We start from the raw sequence: 16,652 nt of genomic DNA, 5'->3' as shown, positions 1-16,652 counted from the left end.
TAGCCCAGTTAATGACCTCCTACGCCTCCCGTTTCATGGTGCTCAGTTTTGGCACAAGAGCTATGATGAGCTAGTTGCCTCAGCTACGAATGCCACAGACCACAATAGCCAAAGGGTCGTCTACACCAAGAACGATAACTATTACAATAATGGCAAAAAAGTACTGAAAGTAGGAATGACAACGTCCACACATGTAGCCTACCATAACGTAATGAAGAACGATATCGCTGAGGATCACTTTCAGAGCCATTTTGAGAACGATAAAAAGCTGACAGCCAATCAGAGATATTTCAGATATTTTTGGAATGTCCTTAGAATGGAGAAGGTTCCAAAGATATGGAAGGAGTCTACTATAGTCCCAGTGCCAAAAAGCAGCACTATAAAGAGTGTAAATGACTTCAGACCAGTGGCACTGACCTCACTGGTCATGAAGTCATTTGAAAAGATTGTGAAATGGTTGTTGTTGTTGAGGGTGGGTGAGGCCTTGGATCCGATGCAGTTTGCATACAGGGCTAACAGGGGGGCTAGAGGATGCCCAAATCAGGCTTGTGCAAAATTCCAGAATTGAATTCAAACTGGCTCTGAAATTCCAATTAAATTCTTGAATTTCACTTGCATTTCAATTGAGGTAGCAAACAGGAAGCCAAATTGCAATTCGAATTGTGCACAACCCTGGTCCAAATTACACTACTAAACCTCCTGTACAGTCATCTGGAAGGTCCTGGTACACACGCCAGGCTCTTGTTTCTAGATTTTTCTTCTGCTTTTAATACTATCCAGCCACATGTTTTAATTAGAAAACTATTATCAGAATTTAATCTTGAGAATAAACTTGTGGGTTGGATTATGTATTTTTTAACCAACAGATCATAAAGGTCAATGGCTGTCTTTCAGAAAGGCGCGTCTCTTCCACTGGCTCTCCTCAGGGTTGTGTACTTTCCCCTCTGCTGAAGTCCAATAGGACAAAAAAAATATTTTATTCCTGGTGCAATACGCCTGTAGCCTAGAAATCTAGACGCACCCTAGCGGCGGCAAATTAATTTGCTCAGCCTGTACGTCTAGTATCAAACCATAGGAATTTCTATTGGCTGGACGTGGACTTCATCCAATCACAGCTCTATTTTGTTAGAGAGTCTTAAGGCGGGCTTAACAGGATAACGACAGTCCCTCGACAGTGAACAACAAGGAAGGTGGCTATGGCGAAGCGAAGAGCGGTTGTTTGAATCGGGCGTTGGCGTCAACTTTGGAGGAGTTGGACTTGTGCTGTTCTTTGAAAGTTGAGCAACACAATGCACTTAAGTCATTCCTTTCAAGAAGGATGTCTTTGCCGTTTTGCCGACCGGATACCGGATATGGTCGAAGCTGGCCTGTGCATGCCTAGGCAGTTTGAAAGACAATTCTCTGCCCGCCCCTTGGATTAAAGCGAGGTGATTGGTTCGATTCCAGACTATACATTTCAATGATATAGGATGGCCCGCCAGGCTAATACGCCTGCTCAATTTGCACAATTTTGCTTTTTTTGCGCATAAATTATTCTGATGACCATCTGTCAGAAACATAGATAGATAAGACACTTTCTTATGTGTATCTTTGTGCTATTTATGTTTACCTGACTGCGAGACAAGTTTCCCTTTGGGACAATAAAGTTAACTGAACTGGAGAGTCCATCAAATTCTAGACATCACATTCATCAACACGAGGAGAGACTTTCCTTATCGTTGGTCAGTGTGGGCGCTCATATCGGTACAAATTACAGTCGTCGTACCTGGTGTGAACGGCCCTCAACTTGCTGAGGTTATCCCTCTTGGCCCTGTGAGAAGAGCGTGCTCATAGATGTATAGTTGTGCATGTGGGGTCTATGTGCTTTGGTGAATGGCATACTATAGGTGTATAGTTGTACATGTGGGGTCTATGTGCTTTGGTGAATGGCATACTATAGGTGTATAGTTGTACATGTGGGGTCTATGTGCTTTGGTGAATGGTATACTATAGGTGTGTAGTTGTACATGTGGGGTCTATGTGCTTCGCCACAAAGGTTCTGCTGCTATCCGTAGCCATATCTGCAGATCACAGTGCAAAGCCCTTAAATAAAGTATCAACAATCCTCAAAATAGCCTGCACACACGCAAACATGAACCAGAGAGGGTTTTTTCCCTTTTTTCTTTTTTTCTGAAGTGGCTCCTCTTCGCTGACGTCTCTCTTGAGTCAGTCGAGACAAAATAACACACGACAGCGTACAGCCATTGTCTCCCTCCTGAGTATAGGCTTGTGTAAGAGGCACCTTGTCCAACAGCCGGAGGAAGCATAGCGGGTATACACACAATTTGCCCGAAATTGGTTCACCCGCTCCAGGGCTGCAAAGAGGCCCTGATCGGCCATCACTGTAGTAGAGCATGAATACTGCATGCACTGTCTAAACCATGCATTCACAACACAGACTGAAGAGCTAGTGCACTTATAAGAGTAGACAGGCTTTTATCACTCGTCGAGAGTGAGTAGGTCAATTTTTTTTTAACATTTGTTATGTTTGTTTTATTCTGTAGCATCCCCTTGTTCTGATCAAGGTCAGTAAATGTCCTGAATACTGTATTTTGTTTTTGTTTGGTTTTGAATATGTTAGTTCGGGTTTCACTTTGTTGTGCCTTTATACATTAAAACATTAAACAGGACATTTCATCCAAGGTGAAAGTTTAAAGGATACACATTTGTATCACTCAAGCTGAGTAGGTGAACTCACAACTTTGTTGTCATTAACAACGTTGCTTGGGCTTGCTTGAAATGTCTTTGAAATGTCTTGTTTTGTTTGTGTTTATGTTTGGCTTGACCTAATTAGTTTTGTTTTGTTGTGTTTTTAGAGCCAGGCTCCTCTCGGTGGCCATGGTGACAATGGTACGAACGTCACCAGAATCAGAACCAGTCAGGGGGGCGATGCCGGGGGGGCAGGGGTACAGGACGCAACAGACGAGGAGGCGGCCCCGGACAACTCTGTCTACACGGTGGGCTACATCTATCAGTTAGCCTGTCTGTCTGTCTGTCTATATAACTCCTGTTATGTCTATCTCTGTCTTCCTTTCCATACATCTGTCTACAGTATATACATACCGGTAGTCTTCTACTATGTGAATGTGTCTATTTATTTGTCTGTCTTGAAAACGCATCTTATGTTTGTTATTGAATAAATGTTGCTTAATCTGTCTGTCTACATGCTTATTTGTTTGTTTCATACACATATACATTTCATGTCTATGTTAGTCCATGCATGGGTCTGCTTAACCATCATTTTGTGTGTGTGTGTGTGTGTGTGCTTTCAATGTTGCCCTGCAGGAACAATCTGTGATAGAATAGCATTGCCCTTGTGTTATTTATACTTTGACTTACCAGTAGTTCCTCTTTCTCTCTCTCTCTCTCCCCTGTCTCTCTATCCTAGACCCTGGAGTCTCGTCCTGCATCGATTTATGATGTGTTGGATCCATCTGCATCAAACAGCAGGACGCAATCAAAGAAGAGCAGCAGGAAGAGGTCACAGAAAAAGGTCAGCCATAGACAAAAACATTCCAAATTAGAATGGGCTCTGCTCTGTTCAAGGGAATAGCTAGAACCAGAGCCATATAAAGGTACCTGGCTCTGGCTAGAACTATTCAGGACCTCCTGAAAATTCTCAGCATCTCTAGTCTCAATGTTAACGTATGCCATACTGCCTTCCATTTTCGGTGTCTGGCCCTTGTGGACAACTATAGAATCTTTAAACGCCCCCTATACATTCCTCTCTCCATCACTTGCTTGCTTCTGTTGAACTATTTCTAGCTCTTGCATCAGGAGAGGAATAGTCCAGTACAGCTCTCACAAAACTATAATTTGGCCTGATTAAAGATGTTAATGGCCAACTTAATTATTGTGTAGGCCTTCATTTTTTTTAATGATGCTTTCTTTGTTTCCTCTTAGGATGAAGTTGCCCCTGCAGAGGATGGGATATTTGAATCTGTCTATGAGAATCTGTGATGATTTTTTGTAACGTCATCAGTCGTATTGTCTTGTGAAAACATTTACCTGACCTGCCCTCTGTGCCGTGGTATTTTATGTAGCTTGTGATGCCTGTTTTTAAACTGTGAAGACAATGTGTCATTTCATTCTAGTGGGTTGAGAGTTGGCAATAAACTATGCACTCGTTTGTCTATCTTTGAGTGATTACATCATCTTTATATTGACAATTGGGGAAATCATTTATGAGGTGAGTTCAAGACAGACAACACTGTGCAGAGCGCTGGCCTATAGGCCTATGATTCAATGCAAACAGTGAAGCGTTGAAGACTGTTGTTTGTGCAAGCGCTCTAAGAAGGCTATTGTTTACTTTCTGAATCAATGTAAATACAGGTTTCATTTTTTTTTTTTTATTTTAATTTTTATCTTTCACCTTTAAATGACTTTAGGTGAATAGGCAATGTGAAGAAGAGGCTAAGTGGTTCGCACTCTGAAAAAAGTGACTAAAGACAAAGAACCTTATAGCAAGTTAGTCTGGGAAGGAGCCGATTGGCATCTGTTTCCAAATCAGCAAAAACCCAAGAATGTGTATTGACTTTGGAACTGAGTAGCACAGCTGCATTTAAAACCTTTGTTTACAAGAAAGATGTTTGCTGCACTTCTGAAACGATTTGGTAAGAGTTTAACGCACCAATTTAAGTTTCATTTCACTGCTGGTTACATTCCTGGATATTGTAAAATGGGAAGTTCAGTCAGTGGCTACCCACAGGCGCCTTTTCAGACGGACCTAGGAAATTTAAATCGGCTATCAGACCTGATACCTGATACCAAGCTATTTGTGTGGGTTCACCCAGGCTAGTTCAATCAGGAAATCATACCAAAACTGTGCAAAACGTTGGCAAGCAATTCTCACTCCTCTGCGTTCTCCACCTAGCTTAAGGGCCCTATCATGACATTCTAAAGCGCATCGTCACTCGTCAAAAGTTTATTCAAATTTAGTAGGATGTCCAGTTCACATTGGGAGGGGTTTCGTTATCATAACATTGGAGTGCATGGCAAAACAAGGTGTTCCTAGGTTTTTTAATCAGTCATATGGGTGTGTTTGGGGCGTAACATCATTTAAACCAATGACAATGACATCTGTCATTCCCTTTAACGGCGCAAAGCGCGATATGTCAAATAAATGCATCAGTATTTTGGCATTCAACGGCGCATTTGAAGGAGGCTGTTTGCGAGACCGTATGGAATAGTCATTCCTAAACCATGCTTTACTAAAACCTAGCATAGCTTTTCATTGCCGCTTCAACGCATTTGCACTCGTCTATTATTTGAACTCATTGGCAAAGTGAAACTAACTTCACCAAGGTGTCAGTCAACGACAAGACAGTGCTGACTGACAATGGGTTACCATCGAAAACATAGGGTAGAAAAAGCAACACTTACCCTAATATTGCTCAAATTACCTCTTTCTACTGCAGAGGAGTTGCTTATATCTCATGACAGTGCATCTTCAGCTGTGCTCCATGCGTGTCTCTTCCTCTCCCCTAATCACTTTTAACCGTCATTACCAATTTGCAAATGATGGTGAATAACTACTCATCATGAGATGTACAGTATTTTGTAATATATTTATTATGACCGCCGCGCAGCGAAGCGACGGTCATATAGGTTTAGTCAGATTTTTTTCAAATTTCATGTTCAAATTTCCGTCAAGGATTCCAGGGACACTGTAAGACCGGAGTACGCGAAACTTGTTGGGCATGTAACCCCACATGGATAGCATGGAACCATCGTTTTTCATTTTGATCTGTAGCCCCCTGGACTGGACCTCCCGAAAGGAGGGTAGGGCAGACACAGTTTTCTGTGAATATCTCGAGAACCGTAGGGTTTAGGAGGACCTTTTTTTTTTTTGTATGTTGATCTCAAGGGGCCATGTCAATCCATTCCATAACCACTCATTTCATGTATAGCGCCACCTAGTTAAACACAAAAAGTAAAAAATGAGGTGTTGTAATCGCGGAGGTGTCTGTGACCTAACATAGTCAAAACTGCACGAAATTGGAAGTGTAGGATCATTATGACACCCTCTGAATGCACGCCAAGTTTAGGTGGAATTCCGTTCATGGGGGGCCACACAATAAATTAATTTGTGTTACTATACACCAACTGGCCTGTAGGTGGCCGGAGACAGTTAATATCTCGAGAACCGTAGGGCCTAGGAGGTCCACCTTTTTTTTGTATGTTGGTCTTAAGGGGGCATGTCAACCCATCCCATTACCACTTATTTCATGTATAGCGCCACCTAGTTAAAAATTAAAAAGCAAAAAATTAGGTGTTTTCATCACAATATCTCTGGCTGACAAGGTCAAAACTGCACGAAATTGAAAGTGTAGGATCATTATGACACCCTCCGAATGCATGCCAAGTTTTGTAAACTTTCGTTCATGGGGGGCCTTACAATAAAATAATGTATGTGTACATTTAGTGACCGTACACCAACAAGGATTCCCGGGACACTGAAAGACCGGGGTACAGCAAACTTGGTGGGCATGTAACCCCACATGGATAGTATGGAACCATCGTTTTTCATTTTGATCTGTAGCCCCCCCCGCTGGACTGGACCCCCCGAAAGGAGGGTAGGGCAGACACAGTTTTCTGTGAATATATTGAGAACCGTAGGGCCTAGGATGACCAATTTTTTCTGTATGTTTGCATCCAGGGGTCATCTTAACCCATTCCATGTGCACACATGTGCATAAACAGATACACACGCACACACATACATTCACAGTAATCATTCATATGACACATACTCACACAGTAGACATATGTACGCATGCATGCACACGCACAAACACAGGCACATACGCAGGGCAGGCACACACACAAGCACACACACACACACACACACACACAAATAAACATAAACATGTACACGCACGCATGCACACAATCATTTCTCAGATTTATTAACAGGCAAGAGTGGGGTTGTATAAAATGAATTTTACATGTGAAATCTATGAACTAATCATGTTTTAGTACTTGTTGTTTAGCAGATACCAGTGAGAATTGAGTGTGGATAATGCAATTTAGTGAGACAGTTAGAATCATATAGGCCTTTCCGCGTGATTTATTTTTGTGGAAAAATTGTGCTGGACTGGGTGGCGGTCATATTTTGTACCACTCTGCGGTACATCTAGTTCTAATTATGTTTCCCATTGTAATCGTCCAATTTGTAATGTTTTGCATTGACGTGCGCTGGTGTGCGTTCATGAATGATAGAAGGATGGTGCGTGCACCTGCCAATATGACTGTTGACAATGCGGTCTTAAAATAACATATAAACAACTCGCCATATAACTGACCAGAGGGGTATTCCAGAAAGGAGGTTTAACAAACACTGAGATAAAACTTAACCCCTGGGTTGTCTTAACCTGTGGCGACTAAACCCGAGCTGTCTGTTCCAAAACACCGGTTACCAGTTAGTTCAATCAACCCTGTGTTAGATAACCTAGAGTTGTGCGCGTTCACTGCAAACTTATAAAGGCATCATCTATTCAGAGTCGAAACCGGCGAAACGAAGAGCACCGTATTTTTCAGAGGCGGGGTAGTCGAGGCTTACGAGGAGGAGAGAACTGTAATAACAAAAGAAGAGCAATACTTAAGCGTCTGCGTCCGAGACCTTGCTTGGCAGAGAATAGCCTAACTGACCACTGAAATGCGTAGGCCTACGTTTAGGATAGCCTATTTAATGTCAAAAACACAATTAAATAATTCAGTGGACATCACATAGGCTATTGTATTGACTGCTTTAAATGATGCTTTCTTAAACTAGCCTACCTTGTCACAGATTGAGTGGGCCATAGAATTCTTTGAGAATCCCAAATGTAATTTTCTATTTTAGCGGGTTCTGCAGCTGTGGGCCAAGTTAAACTTTTGCGCCTCCATCATCGAAAGGGTGAAGAATGTCGGAAGGCATGGGTAGCCTATTGGACACATTTCGGTGCACATTTGGAAAATTTAATAGGCTAAGTGATGCTGACCTGCCAGTTGGTGAAATTATACTCTAATGATCCTCGTGGGTTTGTGTATATTTAAACTTATTTATTCATTTTCTATATGTTTTCCCTTTTTTGTAGCCTAGGCTACTGCACAATAATTATATCTTCAGTGTGTCTGAGATTTTTTTTGTCCATCCGATGTCTGGTGAGCCAAAGGCAAATGTCCTATGGTGTTGGCTAGCTAAGATTTATTTTATTCTATTCTAATCCATGCGTAGCCTAATGTAGGGATGGAGTCGAGAATGCTTTTCAAGTAGCCTAGCCAAATTTAGGATTCAGCGGAAAAACTCTAGCGCTCTTGAAAAACTCGTTTGGAAAAGAAAGGATGGGCTATCATATGATTTCGTGGTCTTATCGCCCTCTCACGGCTAATTCCACGGATAAATATTACATGATTTTGTGCTTCTTTGTCAATTGGACCTTCTTCAAAATGAAACGCCATTGTGTGACAAGTGTAAAAATAGCGGCCTGGTTGAACATGCACTGAAATAACTGAACATAATTGAACATAACCTGAACAAAACCTACACCCTACCAGGTTAAATTCAGAGTCTATGTTACCATAGTTACTTACATTGCCTGATAATTTTTGAGCTTTCTGGAACTGAAATCCCAGGTTTACCGTTTACTCTGGGTTTACATACCCAGTTAACTTCAGAGCCTATGTTACCATAGTTACTTACATAGCCTGATCATATTTGAGCATAGACTATACAGTCTATGTATTTGAGAGTTCTGGAACTGAAATCCCAGGTTTACCGCTAACTCTGGGTTAACATACCCAGTAAACCTACTTTCTGGAATACCCCACTGGTGTACAATAGCGATTTTTAGACAATGCGCCAGGCCCCTCCCTAGGTTGTTAATTGCCACACCCCTGGACGCATTGTTTAAAAAATAAACCAATACCGAATTAAATTCTGCGCGGGTGGAAAACGAGTTTTACGCCATGCGCCAGTATGCAAAATACAGCCCTACATCAGTTTCCTAGGTACAAAGAAAGAGACTATCCAATAGAATGGCGAGGTTTATATGACATATCAGCACGTGATTTTCTGTTGTCATTAATCATGGCAGCCGAAGGAGACTTCCTGACGCGCTATCGAGCAGTGTCAAATAAACTGAAAAAGTAAGCCATTTTCTTCCTTCCGAGTAACAGTTAACGCTTGTTTTCGTTAAACCTGAGTAAAAATTCTACACATATGTACTTCACCCTAAACACATTGTAGAATAACTAGTTCGTTGGTTAGGCTAGTTGGATAGCTAACCTAAAGCAACATTAGCACCTAAAGTTAGCAACAATATAACGTATTGCTTGATATATCTATAGATACAGCATGCTTAAATATTTTTATCAACAAGTATTCTGCAAAAGCTTTATGTTGCCATTAAAAGTCGTTGTATTCACTGACGCCAACCGGCTATCATGCAGCGGTTGTGTTTGTTTTGAACCTGTCATGCAATCTAGCCTAGCTAGCCAAGCTTGTTTTAATGTGATGTTACGATAATGTATCATTACGTGTGCTTCAGCACAACATTATGTATTTTGTCTTGGCCACTGAGTTACATTTAACCGTGTGGTCTTCCATTAAAGGCGATTCCTTCGGAAACCCAACGTCGCTGAAGCCAGCGAGCAATTCGGTAAGTGACATTTTCTAAAAAGACAAAGCGCATCTTTCATCATCTGAAGGTGGGGTAACGTTATTCATAAACTTTATTGAAATGTTTCATCAACGCTCATATTCAGGATTTCTTACATTGCGACTAACCTTACCATACTGTAGGTTTCTCCAAGTCTATCATTTTCAGAGATTAATAGGAGTTTGTCATTTCCACTTTGGTGTCGTTTGCAGGTCAGTTAGCCAAAGAGTTGAAACAACAGGACTGTCTTCAGTATGCAGCGTTCTGTAACTTGGCCATGGCTCGGTAAGTTAACCTTTGACCTCTTGAACTCTCTTTACACCTGAATGCAGCAACTGGGTACGCTCACACACTTTGCTATCCTGCCAATCGGATGCCTTTTATCGTCCATGGGTTCCAACTCTGGTCTTGGGAATTGCAGCCTTCTCGATGCTTTATAGCACAGAATGGGAGTATATGTGGATTTCTATCCCACATAGAAAGCATAAATGTTTTCCTGTGGATGTTGACGTTCGCATGGAAACCATTTTGCATGCATATTTCATGTCCCAGTCTATGCAATGCATGCTTATTATTTCCTATCAAATACACACAGACATGCAAATGAACATTCATGTATACAACCATGTATACAAGCTCACATACATGTCGCATGTATACATCTATACATGCACACACACTCACACTCTCTCTCTTTTTCATTCACTCACTCACTCACTCATTCAAACAGACACACACTCACACACACACACACACACTCACACACCAGGGGATCTTGCATGCGCATCCCTCTCTCTCTCTCTGTGCTGCTTGCGTATCCAATCACTGCCATTAACCGCAACTCCTGATTTCTGAAGACCCATACTTGCCAGAGGTGAGGTGCCTTGCATTCAACCACCACCTTTGTGTAGGTGCGAGCAGACCCTGTTCAACGCCCCAGGAGAGGCCCTGGCGCTGACTGACGCCGCCCGCCTCTTCCTGCTCTCCGAGCGGGAGAACCGGGCACTCCAGGCCCCAGGCTTCGATGAGCACCTGCAGGCCGCACTCAACTGCTACAGCTTCGCCATCAAGGTAACAGCACAGGGTCTGTTCAACTGCACAGGGTCTGTTCAACAGCACAGGGTCTGTTCAACTGCTACAGCTTTGCCATCAAGGTAACAGCATAGGGTCTGTTCTTTCAGGACGACCCTATTTAGGCAGGGATCACATTGACCAGCGGCAAGCGGCAGCTTTCCTATTGTTTGCCATGCTTTGGCTGCAGAAAAGTTCCAACTCCAACTTTTCCGCTGCCTCTTCTTCGTTATGTGTGATGCAAAAAAAAATCTTTCCTCATATCAGGGACTGAAGAGCAAAGAAATGTTTTTTGAATCTCAAAGAGATCAAAATTATTGTGCCAATTTATTTTTTGTGTCCAGAGGTGGTGGCTTGAGTTTTGCGACCTTGAAGGAGGGATTTTTTTGGGTGACATCTGACGTGATTGCTTCTTTATCTCTTGTCTTGTAGGTGTACATTGAGATGAACCAGCCCGTGATGGCTGCTAGTTTGTGTCTGGAACTGGGTAATGCTCTCAAGGTAACGAATGATTCAACCATTCACTTTGTCAAAATCTCTCCAGCATCTTGCTAGCGTTTGGTGTGATCAGTGCAAGTAAAGAGCAAGAGGCTTTTGTAAGGAGCTAGTAAAGGCACTCGAAGCCCTTCAGTGATTAGTTCCAACATTTCATATATAAATTGATTATAATACCCATTATAATATCTTTTTTTTTTTTATGAATTCACTCCTCTGGTCATTGTCCACCATCCCAAAACGTATCCACTCTGCCATCCAACCACACTTTGAAAATGTTCTGAAATCCATCCCCAACGTCTTTCGTTGCCTTACATCACTGTGCATCAACCCTACCATCAACACCCCAACCAACCCCACCACCCTTCCTCATCCTCATCCTCTTCCTCTCCTCAGGAGATGAACCGGCCCGGTGAGGCCATCGTGCACTTCCAGCGTGCGTCGGAGCTGCAGACCCAGATGCCCATGGAGTCCCTGCTGTCCCAGTGGGAGATGGCCTCCTGCAAGATACTCACGCGTGAGTATAGTCCAGTCGCTTCATTATCCCAAAAGGAAACTTTGTCTGGCAGTCAGGTACACAAAAGATGGAAAGACACAATAAACAGATACAGTACAAACAAATAAAATGAATAAATCAATACATTTATTCACTTGGACAGATGATAACCATTTAAATATATTAGGACCTATGAAAACAATGTAAACATTTATATTTATGAGAACAGATTAACGATATGCACAAATGAAATGCATTGATTCACCTGGACAGTTATCTTTCAAAGTCAGGGGAACATTAATATGACATGGTTCATCATCCTATTTTCAATCCTCTGGAGGCAGTTGTTCTAAAGTTATCTGATCAGATATTGGCTATTGGATGGATTCAATTCTGAAATTGTGTGTGATTGTGATTGACAGGTGATTATGACGGTGCGCTGGCCGTGCTGTCGGAGATGCAGCTCACGTGTCAGGAGAGAGGCCTGCTCCTGCCCGGCACCAACACCCCCGTTGGTATGGCTCAAATGCTCTAACCCATGACCACCCTAGCACCTGCCTTTGCAGTGGCTTCCACCAAAACTAACTTCGAAGTGCCTGTTCGTCAATTTCCTGGTCCACAATGAGTGTGCTATTGCTATTGGTGCTGTACAAATCAGCGAAATCAAATTAAGAATTCATGTAACAATTTGAATGGTCACAAACTGACTGACTTTGTTAGTCATGTCTCTGAACGGCCCCTGCAGATCGAGCTGGCCTATGGTGTCCTCAGTGCTACATACATATCTCAGCATTTAGGACCTGTCTACCAGTGACCTTGACCAGAACCATTTCAACTGTTGTACTCTTGTGGTCACAAGTCTACCGGTAGTTCCTATTAGTGACTGGGCTCGTTGCTGTTGGCTATTATATGTTTTATTTGTAGGCAGTGGTAGTGCAGTGGCTTAGGAGCTAGCCAACTTATCTTAGCTGGGCTAACATGCAAGAGTTGTGGGTTGAATTGAGCAAGGCACTCAAGCACTTAACCCCGCGTTGCTCTGGGGACAAAGGCCCTGTAATATAACTGACATTATGTAAGTCTCTTTGGATAAAAGCGTCTGCTAAATTAATGTACGTGTACATTTGCCGGCTTGCTCTTGTTCTTGTTCAGCTGCAGACATACTGCTATCTGCTGTGGCGATATGTTGTAGTCACTGTCTAGTCGCTAACATTAACTCTAGACGACGTGCTGACATCTGTGGTGTTGAAAGTGGATGTGTAGTTGAGATTCCTATCTTGTCGTTTGCGGTAGTGTTGCTCAATGCCACACAGGCAGCAGAGTCATGGTGATGCACACGCACCCTCATTTTGACACACTTCCTTTGATACATAGAAATGTACATGTTACACACTGGGAGAACTTCTCTTAATCCTACAAAAAGACTTCACAAAAATAGTGTGAATATGTCTTCAGACACCCCTTTGACTCAAGTGAATAACTATTTGTTTTTGAGTATTAACGATGATTTAATTTGGATAGAAGTTAGTCAGAATATAGTTGGATTAATGAGGTCAACAGTTTTTGAGTATGTTAATGTTTTGATCATGTTCTGTGTGTGTGTGTGTGTGTGTGTGTGTGTGTGTGTGTGTGTGTTCCAGGGGCATTCATGGACCTGATGGCCAAGTGTGAGATCTCCAGGGTGCTCCTGCTCATGTTGCTAGAGGTGGATCTCACTCACCACAAACACATGAACAAAACAAACAAACTAAACAAAATAAACATCAATGTATTAATTAACCCCATGTATTAATCTCATAGCTGAAGACATTTTGCAAAATCAATGTACCGTATTTTCAGGACTATAAGTCACACTTTTTTTTCATAGTTTGGCTGGTCCTGCGACTCAGGTGCAACATATATATATTTATTATATATATGTTTTTTTTCCCTCTTCATGACACATAGTTTGGCTGGTCCTGCGACTCAGGTGCAACATATATATATTTATTATATATATGTTTTTTTCCCTCTTCATGACATATTTTTTGACTGGTGTGACTTATAGTCCGGAAAATATGGTATAAACCTCGGTCAGTGGTCAGGAAATTACAGTACTGTCACTGTCCATCATAAAGAAGTAATACTTATCTCTGTTGTCTGATTGGTTGTCCTCAGCCCCCGCCTCAGAAGCTGCTTCCTGAGCATGCCCAGACGCTGGAGAGGTATGCCTGGGAGTCCTTTGACTCGCACAGTCAAGGTGAGCGCACACACACACACACACGCACACACACGCACACACACACACACACACACACACCTCTCTCTCCCCCACTCTCTTCCTGTCAGTCTCTCAACTGCTCTATTGAAATAAAGGCAAAAAACCCCAATCAACCATCATTAACTAATCATCATTAATCATCAACTTAATCTGTCTTTCTCCTCTAGTGACCTTCCTTCCAGAAAATATTTTCCTGCTCCTCCAGTCTGTTGTGGTAAGTGCCCAAGTTAATGTCCTCATGCCCTGGACATGTAAATGGATGTATAGGGATGTAAAGGGCATATTTGTTTATCCAAAGTGCAAAGTCCAGTGAACCACATTACAAGGTCAAGACAAGAAGTTTGAATTCCATTTAGATGTTCTGAATTCCATTTGGATGTTCTGAAGTCTTTTATTTGTAGGATGTCCGACCATTAAGCCATTGCTCTCTAACCAAATAAAGTACCAAGAAAGGTTGTGCCACTTAATTCAGCCTCATCTGTAGGTTGCTTTAGAGCAGAACAAATGTACATTTAAGGTTCCTCCAAAATGAATAAATGGACATTGTAAAGTTAAAAGCCTGTGTCAATTGAATAAATGTAGTAATAAAAGCATTTGCAAATGAAATGTAAATGTGCAAGGCTTTTTCCAAATTAACAAATGTAGGATTTACTAATTGTTTGTGTGTGTTTTAGATGGCCTGTCAAGAGAAAGACACAGAGTCCCTGAAGTCTCTGCAGACAGAGCTGTGGTACGTCTCATGTCTTTCATATTCATGATTCATATTATTTATTTATTTTTGTTCACTGGAGTCGTAATTTGCTCCAGTGACATCAGTACGTCTAGTTTAGTTCTCATCATTACCTGTGATTTTATTTTCATTTATTTATTTTTTTTTTGGGGGGGCGGCTTTCCTTGACTACTGAGCCACTCCTCCCCGATCTTCTATTATGTCTTCTATTTCTTCCTCAAATTTGAACCATTCCTTTATTATGTTTTGTCTAGTTATTTCTCATCTTCATCTCTCCTTTGTTGTGTCTGGTCTCCTCTCTCTCTATCTCTATCTTATGTGAATATTCTTTTATTTTTCTAAATGTTTCACTTGCTCACTTCACAGGCCTCTTTTCTCAGCCGAGGAGAATCACCTTCTCCATTTGGTGGTGCAGGAGAGAATCACCCCCTCTGGCCAGGGCGTTTAGTTTAACCCATCCCACAACCCCACCCCCAGAATCATGGTCAAAGGAACATTCCAGCCTCTCTGCCTGGTGCAGATAGAACACTTTTTTTTGTTTTTGTTTTGTTTTGTTTTGTTTCTACAATGTCAGTTTACTAAAATCACTAAGTTTGATTCGGAATGTGACCTCCTTACATGTCTTGGTTAAATGAGGTGCGTCATCTGTGGTCCAATCATGAGTTTTGCACAAGATGGCCCCCCACCCCCCACCCTCCCCCGGTCGAGGCTGTCTGCTTGTAGCGGAGCACCTCCATCTGGCGAGCTCCTGCACTGCGCTCTGTAACGTCTTGTTTTGCTCAGCCTGCTGTAACTGAGCTGTGAAGCTATGGAGATTATATATATTTATTCAAAGTTTTATGTTTGAAGGATATGCTTATATAAATGTAAGGTGTAAATACAAGAGTTAATAAACAAACAAACCACTGCAAAGTCTGGTGTCATTCCTTGGTTTATTGACGCGAGTCTGGTTTCCATGATGAGTACACACATGATGTGTGACAGAGGTAATGAGAACAAATTTGACTGAATATACCGTAACGGACAGTACCACCAGTCCCCAACTGTAGGACGGAAACTCAGTAGAGTAAAAATAGCACATACATCCCTTAACTGCAGGTGGTGAATCTAGATTTGTGCTACCCACAATGTGGTTTTGCGGAAGAAAAGCCCCTCCTTGTCCAAGAGGTTTTTCTTTATACACAACCTTCATCAGTGTGTGTCAGGGGTCGGGTGGGTTTTGATAACCTGATGGAAACCAAAAAGTTAAAATCCCAGCACTGGCTAACGCTTATGCTAAACTAGCGAACTGGAGATGGGCAAACTCTTCTGGTACATCTACTCTATTTAACTTGGCACTTAGCAGGAAAACTCAAAAACCAACTATAGCTTCCTCCTTCCATTAGACAAAGCCACCCGTCTAATAGCACAACTTCCACTAAAAGCATCACTTTTGATTTGTAACCTTTCAGTTACAAACAGCAAGACCTTCCCGTCGTGATTTCCATTAAAGTGTTTCATATATCTTCGGAGATAGACTCACGCAGACACCATCCTGATGATGCCCTAAACCGGTCTGCTTATGCACCAGCAGTGGTACAATGGATACATTAAAAAAAAAGAGTAAGAAAAGTAAAAAAAAAAAAAAAAAAAACATTTATCATATAAAATAGCAAAATGAAGATAATCAACAGTGACTAGATGAATGATTCTGGTCCTCATAACGCTGGTCTACCCCAGCAGCTATACTGCACTAGTGAATGTGGTGAATGTGAACGTGAACACACACACACACTCACACACAGTTAACTTGAATTGGACAAGTCTACTTTACCTGAACAAAGCTCTCAGCATGTACAGAGCAAGGGTCAGCTTGAAATTTTACAGAATGACAAAGTGTGTGCATATATATCTCTCTGTCTTTATACATTACTCTGTCTTTAT

At 41.9% G+C, this 16,652-nt stretch overlaps 1 protein-coding gene and 1 long non-coding RNA gene across 2 annotated transcripts; both read left to right on the top strand.

Annotated features, from left to right (window-relative positions):
- The first annotated feature begins 2,637 nt into the window (after positions 1-2,637).
- LOC125298374 lies at positions 2,638-4,145 on the top strand. Its single transcript, XR_007194192.1, has 3 exons — positions 2,638-2,996; positions 3,428-3,532; positions 3,943-4,145. It is a non-coding gene; the product is annotated as an uncharacterized LOC125298374 (long non-coding RNA).
- Positions 4,146-8,978: 4,833 nt separating this feature from the next.
- Positions 8,979-15,635, top strand: f8a (coagulation factor VIII associated). The gene is made up of 12 exons (XM_048248714.1): positions 8,979-9,168; positions 9,634-9,680; positions 9,893-9,965; positions 10,592-10,751; positions 11,184-11,252; positions 11,643-11,763; positions 12,165-12,257; positions 13,380-13,444; positions 13,897-13,978; positions 14,167-14,213; positions 14,674-14,729; positions 15,096-15,635. Exons 1-12 carry the CDS (start codon positions 8,999-9,001, stop codon positions 15,175-15,177), a joined length of 1,065 nt encoding a protein of 354 aa, XP_048104671.1. The 5' UTR covers positions 8,979-8,998; the 3' UTR covers positions 15,178-15,635.
- Positions 15,636-16,652: the final 1,017 nt, after the last annotated feature.

Source organism: Alosa alosa, chromosome 7, assembly GCF_017589495.1.
Source record: "Alosa alosa isolate M-15738 ecotype Scorff River chromosome 7, AALO_Geno_1.1, whole genome shotgun sequence".
Lineage (NCBI taxonomy): Eukaryota > Metazoa > Chordata > Actinopteri > Clupeiformes > Clupeidae > Alosa > Alosa alosa.
The sequence above is the reverse complement of the archived record's forward strand: the minus strand, read 5'-3'. Positions and strand labels throughout refer to the sequence as shown.